This window comes from Oculina patagonica, chromosome 7 (assembly GCF_052425735.1).
Source record: "Oculina patagonica isolate OP01 chromosome 7, crgOcupat, whole genome shotgun sequence".
Lineage (NCBI taxonomy): Eukaryota > Metazoa > Cnidaria > Anthozoa > Scleractinia > Oculinidae > Oculina > Oculina patagonica.
In genome coordinates, this window is record NC_135764.1 from 28,573,164 (window position 1) to 28,589,055 (window position 15,892).

The window sequence follows — 15,892 nt, forward strand, 5'->3', positions numbered from 1 at the left end:
GATCCTGACAGTGAGCAAAGCCGTCTAACATCTCTCGTAAACGATTGAAAATTGAAAGATGTGCTGAAAGATCTGTAATAAATATGCTGGGAGTTTGCTATCCTGCAAGCATGCCTTAAAGGAGTATTTGGGTGATCCTGTCGTCTTACCCGGGGATTGAACTAGTATTCATTTTTTAAGGATAACACGGTAAATTAAACATTTGTCGACAAAATAAATGGAGTTCAGCCATGTTAACATATTAGTGGATCCGTGTGGCAAAGAGATATTTTTTACTAGATCTTAAACTTTGATAGAACAAAGTATCATATCAGTCATATTTTATAAAAACAGTAAAAGAAAATCGGAAGAGTTAGGGAAGCTAAAATGACAAAACATTCAAAACAACTTTTTTAAATCCAAATGCTGGTAAAGTTTTCAGCTTGTAACTAAGTTTGGAAAAATATGCTTTGCAACTGTTAAAGATGTAACTTACCTGAGGGCGGAATATGCCTTAAAATGAAGCTAGTATTTTTTTTCTTTTGGAGATGGAAACAAATCAGGCAGAAGAAAGTTTCATGCTCCCGGCTACTAAAGACAATAGTTTAAACTGTAATAGTCAGGTGCGGTGTTGGGAGCTTGATGCTGTTTAAAATGAGATCAATAAAATATTTAATCATAGGCGTTCGGGCAATTTTTTGCCAGGGGGGGCGGTGAACCATTTGCCCAAAAAATTATCGCAAGTTGCCCAAATTTTTACGAAAAAGTCGAGAAGAAACGAGGGTACGCATACTGCGATGCACTAATATAAGCTACCATAGGCCTACATAAGAAGAGAAAATATTCTCGTGCAGTTCTTGCATATGAATTTATCATATGAGCTCATAAATCACCTTAAAAGAAATAGCTATCTGCCATTTCGATGGCCGAAGATTTCAATGATACGATCTTTTCATTGTTGACTACAGATTTGGCATATGCCCTTTCAATGTTAATAAGTGCGATGTTACTGAAACGTTGCCCCATGGTGCTGTTGAGGTAAGTTTTCAATCTGCGCAATGCACACAATGATCTTTCTGCAGAACACGATGTAGCAAGTATCATGCTCTGCGAGGATATGTACCACATAAGAAAACTTTGGAGACATATCAAATAGACCATTCTCGTGCATTGTCTCCAGCATTTCTGAAACAGTCATGTAGCCTAATCCGCGCAAACGACGAAAACTCGCGTACATTTTCTGCTCGGCTTTCAGAATCTCGCCGTCGATTTTGTAAAATTTAGCAACGCGGGAGAAGCTTTCTTTATCAGGGTCGTGTTTCACCGTGACATAAATTTCCCAAATTGAGTGACTATCATTGTGTCCATTATTAAAGGAAATATGAATTTATTTGTTATAACGTTTAGAAAAGGAAGTTCATAATAACTGCTGGCTTCCACGTACAAGCAACGCTTCTTTGGTGCATTCATCAAACTGTCCATTCACTGGTTCTTAAAATTTAACATCTCACTAGATTCCACGTTCTTTCTGGACGTATCGATTCTCACTGACGTCTCTACTTGAAATGGTGGCCGCCGGAAATTTACGTCCTACAGTTACGAAGATATCAGCGCCTCTCGAAATAAGGAATCTTGGGTAAATCTTGTTAGTGAATCTGGTCTCACATTGTCAAGAAAATAATAACCACGCCAACTTCAGGTTAAAATAGAACATATCTATCTTTTCGAGAAAAAAAAGAAAACTACTTTAAAAACTGGCTTTGCCCAAATTTCTCTTGCTGCCCAAAAAATCTGAGTTGCCCAAAATTTGGGGGGGCTGCAGCCCCCTCAGCCCCCCCGGCCCGTACGCCTATGTATTTAATTGCATTTAATGCAATGATAAATGGTTTTTGTGGTGATAACTCGCTCACTCGTCCTTTTCTGACCGATACATGTTGCACTAGTCTCTTAATTAGCTGTTGTTAGATCATTTTAAACACCTCTTTTGCAGAGATTCCTTGAGAACCCGGCCCGATCTGACAAACAAGGAACTCGATGAATGTGCATGATTATCAAACCGTTCATTTCATCAGTTGCGTTTTGTCGTTTATACAAGGAAAAAAGGCATATCAAACTTCCATGACTTGGAAGAAAAATAATAAACATCACTGGCAGTTCACTGAATTTGAAATTCGTTTTGGGAGTCAAGTCTGAAATAAGGAAGAGAAAATCACATTATTATTTCGGATTGAAATGGGTTAAAATGCGCTCCAATCCCACCCCATGCCACCCCTCCAATTTTTTTTAGTAGTACCCGGGGTAGTACCCTCGACTTCGTCAAAGATTCTCGGCGCTTTGTCTATGCAGCGTGATTCATAACATTTCAACAAAACCTGCAACAATGGGTTACCCTGGTCTAACTGACTTCTTTGTTTTGTCGCGAAGAATCCCGTGTCAGTGCTTCGCTTTATGACCTTACTTTCAAAGTTAAAAATAGTTGGTGCAGCGCCAGGTTTTATTTGAAGTTTTGACACAAAAATCCTTCTTTTTATCGAATTCACAACCCTTTTTCCTTTACTGATTACCATTAACTGCTATCGATTTATAGGAAGACCTTGACGATAATTTAGACAATCAGAAACTATTCGTCTTGTGGTTATTTTCATGATGTCATGCAATTAAAGCCTTTCCATTTCCATTCATTCGAAAAATGTAAATAGTAATAGCACACTTTGTCAAAGAGCTAGTGTCTCAAATCTATGTGAACTTTGCTGGGGGCTTGTTTGCGTGGGAATCCCTTCAAGATTGTTTTTATTGAATAAATCTTGATTCGGCTGACAAACACATATCAGATATAATTACTAAGTGAAGCTTAATAGTGAATTGAAACAACCTGTGTAATTATATTTCGGTACGCTCGTCTGATTCAGGGAGCTTTAGCAAACCACGACGGCAACGTGAACGAGAACGTCACCAAACAAAAGGTTTAACGAGGAAAACAATAATACCTCTGCACTTGCGTTTAAAATCCTGGTACATTCCTTGGCCGTTCTCTGTGAAACAACAACGTGAAATGACCAAGTTCTGCGTACATTGGAGAACGTGAACAAAGACAGCTAAATTTGCGTATTTCTGTTTGGGGATGAACGCTTTCTTTACATATTAAGCTTCGGTTAGTTCCTAAAGATGCACTGAATTCCCTCTGAATAATTTCGAAATTCTCGAGTGAAATATAAATTCATTTTACACCAGGCGTTGTCCTCGGCGTCGCCGTCGTCATTGCTAAAGCTCCCTAAAAGTAAACGTGGAAACTTGAATATTACTTCCTTTGACCTTGAATTGCAAACCAAAGATCGAAGAAAGCAAACAATGGGACGTAATCAACTAAAAAAAGTTCAATAAAAGTTATATAGTACTGCATGATGTTCGTGGTTTACGTGCTGTTATAAGAAAACATCCTGTTCAGCTTAAGCGAAGAAGAATGGGTCTAGGTTATGGAACAAACAAGCGGGAAACAAACGGAATATCAATCCATGGTTATGTTAATTAGCTTTAGCATTTACAACCCTTCTGCTTCAGTGACCGCGGAAATTATCGGCAACAACGAGACAACAGACTTAACAAGTGAACGTGGAAACTTGACTTGATCTTTTGCCTCAGTGACAGCGGAAGTTTTAGTTCAGTATAAATCGGCGACAACGCCGGACAACAATCAAATTTAACACGGCAATTTGTTTTCTGAAAACACTAACCACACGAAAGCTCAGCTCTCGCTCTCATGCCTAGCACAATGGTACATATGATGGTTTAGTATTTTTAATGGACATTTACAATCCACTGATGAATATTTTTTTTTATTCTTAACTTTTAGGCTAACAAGACTGCGGTGTTGTTTCTGTTTCTGGTCTCCGTAGCTTTGTTCTCTGTACCTTCCTCCTCAACTGGTAAGTAAAAAGTCTTTATGTCACTAAACTGACGTTGCCACATTATTTGCAATAACTTTCATAGCCAGTTTATATCAAGGACTTAAAACACTCGAAGATAAATTTCATATCTCCGCACAACCATGTATTATTTTGTTTATTTTATAAAACTACTAGTAACGAGGTCTTTGATGATATTCCGAAGATTTCCGACCATTTTCCGAAGATTCCGAAGATTTTCAAAATGTTGTCCGAAGGTCATACGAATGTTTCCGAACATATTCCAAATTTTTCCGAAAATTTCCGAAGATGGCCGAAGATTAACGAAGATTTCCAAGGAATATTCGAAGATGTTTCAACTTAATATCGATAAACATGGCAAACTTGTCAGCACGTGATTGGTGATATCACACAAAAAAATAAAGGCAACAAGTCGCTCGTTCAAGAATTCAACGGAGTGGGTTGTCGTGTAAGTTATTTGACAGCGGTTTTGAGGTAACTATCGATAATTACAAAAAAAATTCATCGTAGCATTTTAAAAATAATCGCATTTTATTAAAAACGAAGGCTTCCGAGAATCGCTCATAACTTAAACAAATCGCGTTTGATCGCCATAAAATTTATGACTTTATACACTGAATTTATTCTCAAAATCTAAGCAATCGCTTCACGTTTTTCCGAAAACGCGCTTAAAAAAGGGAACTGTCAGCCTCATAAATACCCGCGGGCCACCTTAAGGACGTTCACGCTTATTGTTTATGCGCATCCTTACTGCGCACGTAATTCATGTCCCAACGTCAAGCCACATCATGCATGAGCACGCGCGCTGCGAGAATTTTTCAAATGCATACAGGGTGGGTAGCCGTTGTGTTAACTTCGCTTGCAGTTTGCTCTCTTAAACAGTGACCCTCATTTTTTTCGGGATAAATAACCTTTTGGGATAAATCTCTACCGATTGGCAAAAAGTTAGCCAAATTGGCTTTTTCCCGCTTTTTCGGCTCGAAAGCCGTGGGCGCCAATTATTAGTCAGCGGTCTTCAACTTGAGTCTGTGACGTATGTTATGGGGAAAGAGTTTCAGCGCTTGCAAAACACGTACAGTATAATTTTGTAATATTTTAGTTTTTCCAATCGCGTTATTTTTATTATGAGTGGAATAGAGCCTTTTCAATTCGAGCCGACTTATTCTCCCGGTGAAGAGCCCGTCGATGACTACGACGAAGAGTTCGATCGAGTAAATGAAACAGACTCAACTGAAAACTCAAGAATTGGAAACACTGAGTGGTGTACATGCGGCGTTTGTGTTTCCATGGCCTCAGAGGATGAATGTTTTTGCTGTCAAGAGCTAGAGGAGCTCAACCAGAAGTTTGATGAATCAGGTTTGTGTTTAAGTTTGCAGTTTTGTCCCACAAAAAGTTAAGAAAGCTTCGCTTCGAGTCAGCTTAATTTAGTTCCAGTTGCAAAATCGCGATTTATATCATATCTCACAAGTTCTTTCTTCATAACAGCCATAAGCTTTCATGTGAAATTAGCTCACCCGTTTAGATAAGGATTCTGTTATCATTCCGTTTTTCTCTGTACCGGTAGGTGTTACATGTATAACTACGCACCCAAAATTTCGCATTGTGTGTTTGGACACGGATGTCTTGAGGACGGCACTTATGGCAATCCACAATGCTCGACTCAATCCAGTACCGGACCCAATAGTAAACAGGTGAGTTGACAGTGCAGCTTTTGTATTCAGAACTATTTTCCTTATTACTGAATTCGATAATTTTATTAACAGCAGTTTCTTTATTTTTAGAACATGGCGCTTGGCGGCATACCGGCAGTTCACTTGGTGGGTCCATGGTGTTCTCGGAAAGAAAAACCGAAGGATTCTCCCGGCCTGCGTTGTGCAAGCCATCAGGAAAGAATTCCCGGAAGAGAGTGGGGATTACGTGGGCTTCAAAGCGGCAGAAATCGAACTTCAATGACTCTTTCGTTGTTTGTTTATTTTTTATACACTTCTAAAGTACAATTTTTTCAACTTCAACTTTATTACTTCTTGTACCTTTCACAATATTGATTTTTGTTTTTTTATCTAAACTGATCAATGCCGTAAAACTGACAAGGGATTCTAAAGAAAAGTAATTGGAATTATAAATCCCTAATTAGAACTTTATCCAACTGGAACTTGCAAAGCTAAATTTTCATTTTAACTCTTACTAAAATTTATATACCATATATTTATTTATTTGAAATAATAACATTCTCCTATAATTACACAAATTATAACTAAATGGAATAATTATGTATAAAAAGCTCAACTTTAGATTGACATCTATAGTGTTTATTTTGGAGAGCTCTACTATGAAAATCTATTTTCTGGTTAACTTATCATTAAAATTAATTATTGAAATGGAATGAATGATGTGAATCCCAACATTCAGTTTTGGTCTAAATAACAACAGGACAGCCCCCTCCCCCCCCCCCCCCCCCCCCCCCCCCCCTCCCACACACACACACACTCCTAAAAGACACTTGAAAGCAATATATTATTGACTGCATGTATATGTGATATATAATATCTAGCATTTTTTCTTAATTGTTTGAAAATCTTGAAGTGTGACTAGCGATGACCTCTGCCTTGGGAGGCCTAGGTTTGCTGGCAATATTTCGGGGAAGCTGAGGGGCTGCTATTGGTGCACTCCTCTCGTGGGGTTTTTGATTTTTTCTTTCCACTATAGCATCGAGCATTGGTCTGAGGTGATCTCGGTTTGTCTTTTCAAAAGCCGGCTTTGCTACCCATTCTTTTGTTTGTTTTGGAAAGACAACCTTAAATTGCAACTGACCTTGGTTGGCACCTTTTGATGCAGTTGCCTGTTGTCTGCCAGTGTTGGCATTGTGGTCGAGGGCTGCCAGCTGGGTACGTGCAACCATACCCCCATGGGAGAAGTGCTGACGCTTGGGAAGGTACTTTGTTTGGACACTGTGGTACACTTCCAAACTTCCTGTGTGACAGCACAAGGTCAACTGCTGTATGTCCTTCAGAAGATTCTTATCAAAGACAACTTCTTTAAGAGCTTCATGGGCTGGGGAACCAAGCCTGAGCCACCTCTTTGTTCGTGCTACATCTCGAGGGATGGGCGGATGAGGACACTCGTGATACAAGTCAGCACAATCCCAGGAGTGGATGTTGGCAGTGTGATGGACGATGGATATCCACTTCTCCCTCATCATCTCCTTGTTGCCCTCACATGTTTCTGCGCACCACCAAAGATGATTGGATATTGACTTAATCCAAGCTGAGAGGTCACCGCAGTCCTTCTTTTTGGCTTTTTCTCTGAGTTTTTTAGTTATACTTTTGGACAAATGCCAAACATCAAATTAGTGGTCAACTTCAGTGTAATTTTTCTTTAAATCAGCTCTGATACCAACATGGCGATCAGTGGCAACAACCTTAATTTGCCCCCCCTTGGCTTTTATGTTATCCATGCAGCGTTTAAACCCCTCCCTTTCCATAGCATTGCTGTTGTTTACTTCACTGACCTGAACAACATGAAAGTCCACTATCTTGTCAGTTTGCTGGTCAATCATGGTATATGTTCCATATTTTGCATTATGACCAGGACTGTAGCAGCGCCCATCCCCTGAAAGGCTTAGATCTTTTCCATTTAGCTCAGAAAATACTGAGTTTTGCTCCCTGTGCCAAAATTCGCTAATAACAGGACATAGGTACTTATTTTGAATAGTGTAAAATGTATTTTCACTAAAAAATTGTAACTTTAGTACTAAGCAAAATCGAGGATGACAACAATAAGTTTCCAGCTGCCATTTTTTCAAACATGGGCTGGCTTTGCCAGGAGAATTTATGATCGTTCATGCATATTAGCGTCACAAATAACTGAGACCCCTGAGTGGATTGAAGCTTTTTGATAACTGGTGCGCCACACTCAGGACATCGCTTAAATAGCTTAAACAGTTCCTCCTTAAACACAATAAACTTAGTATCATCCTGAGGATTTGCAAACTTTGGCTTTTCCTCCTCGTCCTTTGCTTCTGATAAAGAGTCATCTGAAAAACTCTCAGATCTTGATGGGCGATAAGTTCCATCCTTCTGCGGAGACACTTCTGGGGAAATGGTGGGGACAGCCTCTTCAGCAATGTTGTTTTGTTCTGGACTGTCACTTTCCTCAAATTGAGTGCTGGCATCAGAAACATTCACAGAAGGGGTCTGGGAGTCAACAGACTTCATCATCAATTGAATACCACGTGTATTTACCTGGCAACCAAAATCAGCACCATCATTTGGCAAATTGACCTGAACTGCCTGTGATTTGACTGGCACAATGCATGCTGGCTCAAAATTTGGGAACGGGTCTTGTGATGAAGTTGAATTTGATTGGTGGTCATCAACTTCGCCAGACTCTGTGGACTGCTGTGATGTACTTGCTTCTTCGTTAACCCCATGGATGGATTTAGAGACAGAGGTGATGTACTGCAACCCAGAATAATATCTATGTTGTCATATATTATAACCCCTGAGTGTCTATAAAGACATACTAAAGTCATTCTGTTTATTGGCAGACAGGTATAAGTTTTGGTTTTAGGAAATATGTATATATATGTGTGTGTTTATTAATTTCTTTGAGCCCTTATATTTCGTTGTTTCAGATTAGGGTAATTAATATGAGGCAAAAATATAAATATATTATATATTGGGTTTTAAAAGATTTTAGCCAAAGATAAATTTAAATCACAGCATATACATCTACACTTGGGACTATTTGAAACTGAAACCTGTTTGGGGGGTATAAATATGAATAGGATTGAAAATAAGTAAGTTGGAAGATGATGCTGTTGTTACCCTAACCCTGAACAGTGTCACTTTGTTTAGGAGGCTGTTGGATTGAATTGTTTTCATTAAAATTTTGAACAGTTATTTTTGGTAAATCTATCTGAGGTGCAGCATATGGTTGTTCTTGTTGAGCTGGAGTGTTCTTAAGATAACCCGGCACTTTATTTTCTATATTCTAAATTCTCCCTTCTGTTTTAACAGGGATTTCAAGTTTAAAATCATTTACTTTTTTAACCATTTGCAATTGTTTGATAATACAATTAGACAGCCAAGTTTTTGGGTACATGTCACTAACATTTTTTCAAAAATACATTTCAAGCTCTTACCTCTTGTCTGGCTTTTGCTTCAGAACGTTTCTCTGAAGATAAGCGAGGCTTTTTCTTTGGAGGTCGATGAGAGAAGATCGAGGGTACTGCATCTGCTCTCAGTGTAGCTCTCGGTTTTCTACCAAGGAGTTCTGCCTTGAAGTCACGCTCGAAGCAGTCGGGTGTAAAATGTTCCGAGCACAACCTGGTGTTTTTCGAAATGACGAGGTCAGCACGAGAGATCTTCGCCAACCACTGTTCTCGGAGAGATGTGTCTTTGGGAAAGCAATGATACGATATACCAGTTGTAAATCTTGAGTCGTTGTTGCAATCGAACGCCGCACAGTAAACCATTTTGTCAACAACCACTGTAGATTTTGTCGAAGCAATAGCAGAGTGAAATGATTCGGCTGAGCTTAGTTTCTGTATTTATACAATACCTTACGTAAGACAACAGATCATATCAAACTACTTAAATAAAACAAAAAGTCAAAGTCCATTGCAGCTTTCGAAATTTTATTTCCAGTTGTGACTACTTACGACACTTATCTTCATTCGCCATCGTGAAAAAATGCCTTTCGCGATCGATCTTTCTAGTCTTTCTACACAAACAACCTCTAATTTTATAACAGGAAACATCATCTGAGAAATAGAATGAACATTAAAACCATTAATACTTAGCGAAGTGTACGCAAGATCTTCGACAAGACCAAATGCAAGAACTGCGTAAGCTTGATTACAAAACTTGCAATCGTCGGTCACGCGTTTTACCGCGTTTTAGCGACATGACGTTTCATGAAGACAGCACGATCTGTGAAGATAAAAGCGAACTTACACAATCCCTAAAGATATAAATAACATTCGGGAAAACAGAAGCACCCTGTTCGTTTTCTTCTTCCTTTTTATACGCATCTTCTGCTTATTGAAAGCGACAGATCGCCGTCTGTACGTAAGTTACATTGTAAAAGATCCGTGGGCCATGTTTACCTTCTTCCCCATAACCTACGTCATAAACTTCAACGAGAACCGCTGACGCACGAGTTCTGAGCCGCCGTACCATAGCCGAATATTGGGCTAAATCTAGCCAGAAAATCCTAGTTTTCTGCGTGAAAAATTTCGTTTGAGTGAGAAAAAAGTACGGAATATTGTTTTATGATGTATTGTTGTTCAAATTAAGCAATGAAAAGTTACGTGATTTTTGACTTCAGTTCTCCCTTAAGAAAATATTTCTCGCTAACCGGACACGTATGACACAAAAAAACATTTAAAACATATTTTTCATAGTATAAGCTACTTAAAGAAATTAAGTTGATTTTTGACTTCAGTTCTCCTTTAATTTCGCGAAAAGTGTCAAAATACTGGTCTACATTAACAAACAGTAACTCTCAAAATTGGTCCAACTGATTTTAATTTTCCACTGCAACAGTTTTCAATGACATTCAACAAAACCATATATAACAAAACAAAACTTTAAAAACAGTTTAACATGTTCCGTTGCAACAAAGTAGAGCTAGTTTGACGACTGTACCAAGGTAATTTAGTAGTAAACTGACGGCAACTTTGAATATTCATAACGAATTATATAGAAGGGTATTAAATTTCGCGTCGTTATTTTTCGCGAGAACCCTTTTTCGCGGGTCTTAAATTTCGCGATTTTTTGAAAATCGCGAAAATCGCGAAAATTAAGTGGCTGTCCAGCTAACAGCGGTCTGGCGACTTTCGGGTCGCGAGTAAACCTTCCCTTTATTTTTTGTGACAGAAAAGGACTTAATGTGAAATGATTAAAATCGATCTAATTTTTTCCAGAAAATTTTTCTGTGCTTCGCTACAGGACAAAACGTATTTTACTATCTGAGAGCGGTTTTCAGGGTTATTCGATGGCGGAAATTCGGCGATTTTAAAAGCCGCGTTTCTTCGAAACGGATAAATATCGCTAAATTTTAAATAGTACATTACATTAAGCCGCATTTACCTTGTCTTATCAAGGAATATCGAATTATTTGATGAAAAATTAAATTAGCTTAATTAAATCAAAGACAACGCGGTTTGCGGTATGTTTTCTCGCATGACAGATTCCTCAAAAGTAAAAGCTAAAATCTCCAAAGCGGTACAAAAATCACAGGTAAAATGCACTTCTCAGCAAAGATCTAACCCTATTCTAATAGAAAATAAATTAAAAGGTCCGGCTATCGTTCTACTTTGGACGCGAACAAACGTTTTTAAGAGCTCATTTTGGCAATATTTACATTAGATTGCTCGTTTGACGGTTTATGCCCAGCGCATGTGATTAGATAGAAATATTTTATCCAGCAGCTCAGAGTCTTGCTGTACATCCTCGAAAAACGAGTACTTTTGGTTTTTATGGCCGTTTTAGTTTGTATAAATAAAAACGGCTGAAATGCCATAAATAGGAATCGTTCGTCCGCTCGCACAATATGCAAATTTTGCTCATTTCCAACAGGTTGTCGATTTCAGCAAAGTCAAAATTATCTCAAAGATTAAAACTTACTTTTTCTCAAACGTTTCCCTTCTTGAGTTTAGACACTCGGCAACTGGAGGTCTTTACCTTATTCTGACATAAAACAAACTCAAAGGTGAAGGTATCATTTTGCTTTGCACGCGAACAAGTGGTTAGGAGCTTTTTGGTCAATATTTACATCAGAAATACTCCTTCCACGGTTACACGTAATGTCCAACGCAAACTGTATGACTGAATATATTTATTTCTTAACATCTCAGATTCATTTTATGCCTCTTCAAAATAACAAGCATGTTTTCTTCTAAGCCTTTGTCAGTTTCTAAACAAAACATTAAAGCGAAAAAAATGCCATAAACAAAAATTCTTGATCTATATTATTTACAGCGGGCTGTCGATTTTAGCTTTGTTTGTTTACATCGCAAAAACGATAAAGCTCTTCCCAGGGAGGGAAAATGGACAATACGCAAATAAATATCCAGATGCGCTTTTGATTCTCTATTTTCCAATTGCCCATAATACACTTTGTTTGCCCCCCAAATTTTGCATAAACTATTGTTTTCAAATTCTCTTGGGAGGACTGCATATTTCCAAAACAATAGTTTATGCAAAATTTGGGGGGCAAACAAAGTGCATTATGGGCAATTGGAAAATAGAGAATTTTTGGAACAAATATCGAGCTCTAAGAAAAAAGTTCCCCTGCAAGGGCCGGAGATTTAAAAAAATCCTCCACGGCGGAAACGATAAAGAAAATTATCAAGAAATGAATTTTACATCAAAATATCAAATTCATGCAACTTCCTCTCCGTTTCAACAGTTATGTTATGTTCCACCCCTATGAACATGGCAAACACCACACTACTTGTAGCTAAAACTAATTAATTAACAAAAATTACTCGGTACTTGAGCTCACCTACAATCACAAAAACGATCTTACTGCTGTTTTCGTGACATGCGTTTTACACAATAATTCCACCTTGCTCCTGGTTTATGCATTTTGTAACTTTTTTTTCTCTTATCGTTAAAACATCAAATTTAATAAACTGTTATCTTTAACAACGACTCCAAATGAAAACATGACCGCGTGCACAACTTTTTCCCTATGCTCATTTACAACTATCGGTAAACAAAGCTTACAGGGCACATGCTTTCCAAGTTGAATGAAAACATGGGCTTTGAAAATCTTTTCTTTTAAATTTTATCACATAGAATGCCAGTCCATTTATTGTTTCCAGCTTGGTTAAAGGGTACACAAAAAAGAAAACCAAAAGAAATCAAATGGAGTTAAAAGTTTGGTAAATTAAATTAAGAGAAGTTTTAATTTTGGCAACAGATAGCATTTCTCTATGGGAAAATGTAAAAAACGGAGAATATTTCCCTCCCAGCTACATGTTAACTATAAACATCGTAGATGGATGGGGTAGGTGCATGATAAACTGAAACATTAGTCCGGTTTGAGCTGTAAAAGGAATGAACAAAAACCGACGCAAAATCGAAAACATTGAAAAGTGTCAAATACACTGAGTTAATTAAGCGCAGGTAATTTTCAAAACGCATAAAACTTCCTTAATCCTTTATATAGAATTTGGTTAAATAAGACAATGATGCGTGATTTGAACTATATTATCCCCGTATTGTGTGAATATTGTCATTAGAGAAGACAGAAAAAAGAATGGACAAAATGTTGTTTCTTGCTATTACTTACGTGATCCAACAGAAATAGCAACGTCAAAAACTTCCATCACTTCTCGTGCAATTTTCACAGTCACGACTCTGTCACTTTTAACACTTTTCTGCTTACCCTTGTGATCGGGATAATGGCATGCTGTGCGGCCAGTTTGATTTCCCCAGTCTTTGCCAAGGTTCGCGCGATGTCTTGGGCAAACAAACATATTTTCAACTTGTTGGGCGGTTTTACTAAAATAGCCAGCCCGTAGTAAAATAAGTTCGCTTTCTGAAATGTCTTCTTTTGTTAAATGACATCTCCTCAGGAGAGCCGTAATATCACTTTTGCATTCACTTAGAGGCACCAACTTGCTCTCTCCTTTAAATTCCCCACATCCAATTTCATTCTTCGCCGACATGAAACATGTCGTTGAAGACGCCATGTCTCGCACTCTCGGGTACATTGCGTGACAACAACACATCAACATTGCAAATGACATCATTACATTGGGAAGAGAACTTATTAATAAGAAAAAAACAAAGTTAAAATCTGTCTTTTTTTACGAGCCTCCAGTTGTCTGTGTCAAAACTCAAGAATGACTAATGTTTAAGAAGAAAGAGTTTAAATCTTTGAAATTTTGACTTGCTGAAATCAACAACCCGTTATAAATAAGCAAAAATTTGCATATTGTGCGAGCGGACGAACGATTCCTATTTATGGCATTTCAGCCGTTTTTATTTATACAAACTAAAACGGCCATAAAAACCAAAAGTACTCGTTTTTCGAGGATGTACAGCAAGACTCTGAGCTGCTGGATAAAATATTTCTATCTAATCACATGCGCTGGGCATAAACCGTCAAACGAGCAATCTAATGTAAATATTGCCAAAATGAGCTCTTAAAAACGTTTGTTCGCGTCCAAAGTAGAACGATAGCCGGACCTTTTAATTTATTTTCTATTAGAATAGGGTTAGATCTTTGCTGAGAAGTGCATTTTACCTGTGATTTTTGTACCGCTTTGGAGATTTTAGCTTTTACTTTTGAGGAATCTGTCATGCGAGAAAACATACCGCAAACCGCGTTGTCTTTGATTTAATTAAGCTAATTTAATTTTTCATCAAATAATTCGATATTCCTTGATAAGACAAGGTAAATGCGGCTTAATGTAATGTACTATTTAAAATTTAGCGATATTTATCCGTTTCGAAGAAACGCGGCTTTTAAAATCGCCGAATTTCCGCCATCGAATAACCCTGAAAACCGCTCTCAGATAGTAAAATACGTTTTGTCCTGTAGCGAAGCACAGAAAAATTTTCTGGAAAAAATTAGATCGATTTTAATCATTTCACATTAAGTCCTTTTCTGTCACAAAAAAATAAAGGGAAGGTTTACTCGCGACCCGAAAGTCGCCAGACCGCTGTTAGCTGGACAGCCACTTAAGTCCTGCGAAAATAAGTAACAATAAGGTAGCTTCTAGCCGCTGGTGATGTCACGGTAAAAATAATTATGTTTTGAGTTTAATTGCTGTTGACATTTAATTTCTGTAAACAATCGAACGTGAACGACAAATTTGAGACAAATGCAACATCGCACCAGAACGGAACGGGCACATATATTTATAATTTTGACTTTTGGAAAAAAGAAAACAGCGTATTGGTAAATTCAAAGTCGTAGTAACTCAGAGAACTTTAAAAACTAATTCAAAAAACTGAAATATAGTTCAATGTTTTTAGGACAGACCTCAAACATTGTTTGTCGTTGAGCCGTTATTTGTCTTAACATTGTTTTATCTCAGTGTCATACCTTTTTATTCTAACGGCTATTGAGTCGCCGTGAAAAAAAAAGTGCTTTGATTGTTTAGTTCCTCAAATATTTGGAGAAAGTAACTCGAAAATAACCCGTTCCGTGAATTTGTTATTCTAATTAATTGTTTCATGGTTGCAGAAATTATTAATTATTATTTTGAAAGCGACGGAAGTCTCATATATAAAAGCTTATATAGACAACTGGATTTTTCTTTAGAAGTACCCGATAGCGATTTATATATCGTACGCTTTAAAAGTTAATCTGGTCGTTATGGCATGGTTACGTTTCACTGGCTTTCTATGAGTTTTATACTACTCATCAGGGATTTCAATTGGAGTTGCCGATCAATTATGAAGGTAAGCTCGGTTAACTCGTTAAGACGCTTGTATAATGGACACTGAGATCTTGTTCCATGTTTTGCCCGCGAAGTTTTTAACCTCAAGATCTATATTTTCATGCTTTCTTGCAGTACTCTCGTCTATATTTACTCACGTACACCATAGTTAATTATGCGTACACACACGTAAATGATTGATTAGTATACGCATTTTGTACAACTCGGAAGTTAGCTTGCGTCCATTTTAAAATTGACATCAAGAAATATACGGTAACTTCAGGCGAAAAGTTAAGATGCTTAGATCAGCACATATGTAGGACAATCATTCGCGATCGCTCGAATCACTTTGTCATATATGTTAGCGTGCTATAAATCGATATAAGAATGCCTACTTTAGTTAGCTAGTTACAAATTTTAAAATATTTCCCAGTATTCCTCGAAACAGCAAAGTTAACAACTTATCGATATTCTCGCCGTATTACGTACAGTTAGTTACATTTTTAAAGCTTCAGAAAATTGATTCATTACATTGCAAGTAAACTTGGTTCTACAAACATACCCTAGAATGACAGCCGTCCGTTGA

At 37.6% G+C, this 15,892-nt stretch overlaps 2 protein-coding genes and 1 pseudogene across 2 annotated transcripts in view; 2 read left to right on the forward strand and 1 right to left on the reverse strand.

Annotated features, from left to right (window-relative positions):
* The first annotated feature begins 3,682 nt into the window (after positions 1-3,682).
* Positions 3,683-15,892, forward strand: part of LOC144660581 (uncharacterized) — a 162,358-nt gene continuing 150,148 nt past the window's right edge. The window contains exons 1-2 of the mRNA XM_078521234.1: positions 3,683-3,751; positions 3,830-3,902. Of these exons, the coding sequence (XP_078377360.1) occupies positions 3,737-3,751; positions 3,830-3,902 (88 nt within the window). The 5' untranslated portion in view covers positions 3,683-3,736. The remainder of the gene's footprint in view (positions 3,752-3,829; positions 3,903-15,892) is intronic.
* Positions 4,971-6,340, forward strand: LOC144660646 (P2X purinoceptor 7-like). The gene is made up of 3 exons (XM_078521327.1): positions 4,971-5,258; positions 5,467-5,593; positions 5,684-6,340. Exons 1-3 carry the CDS (start codon positions 5,027-5,029, stop codon positions 5,853-5,855), a joined length of 531 nt encoding a protein of 176 aa, XP_078377453.1. The 5' UTR covers positions 4,971-5,026; the 3' UTR covers positions 5,856-6,340.
* LOC144660650 (uncharacterized) lies at positions 6,432-10,240 on the reverse strand (annotated as a pseudogene).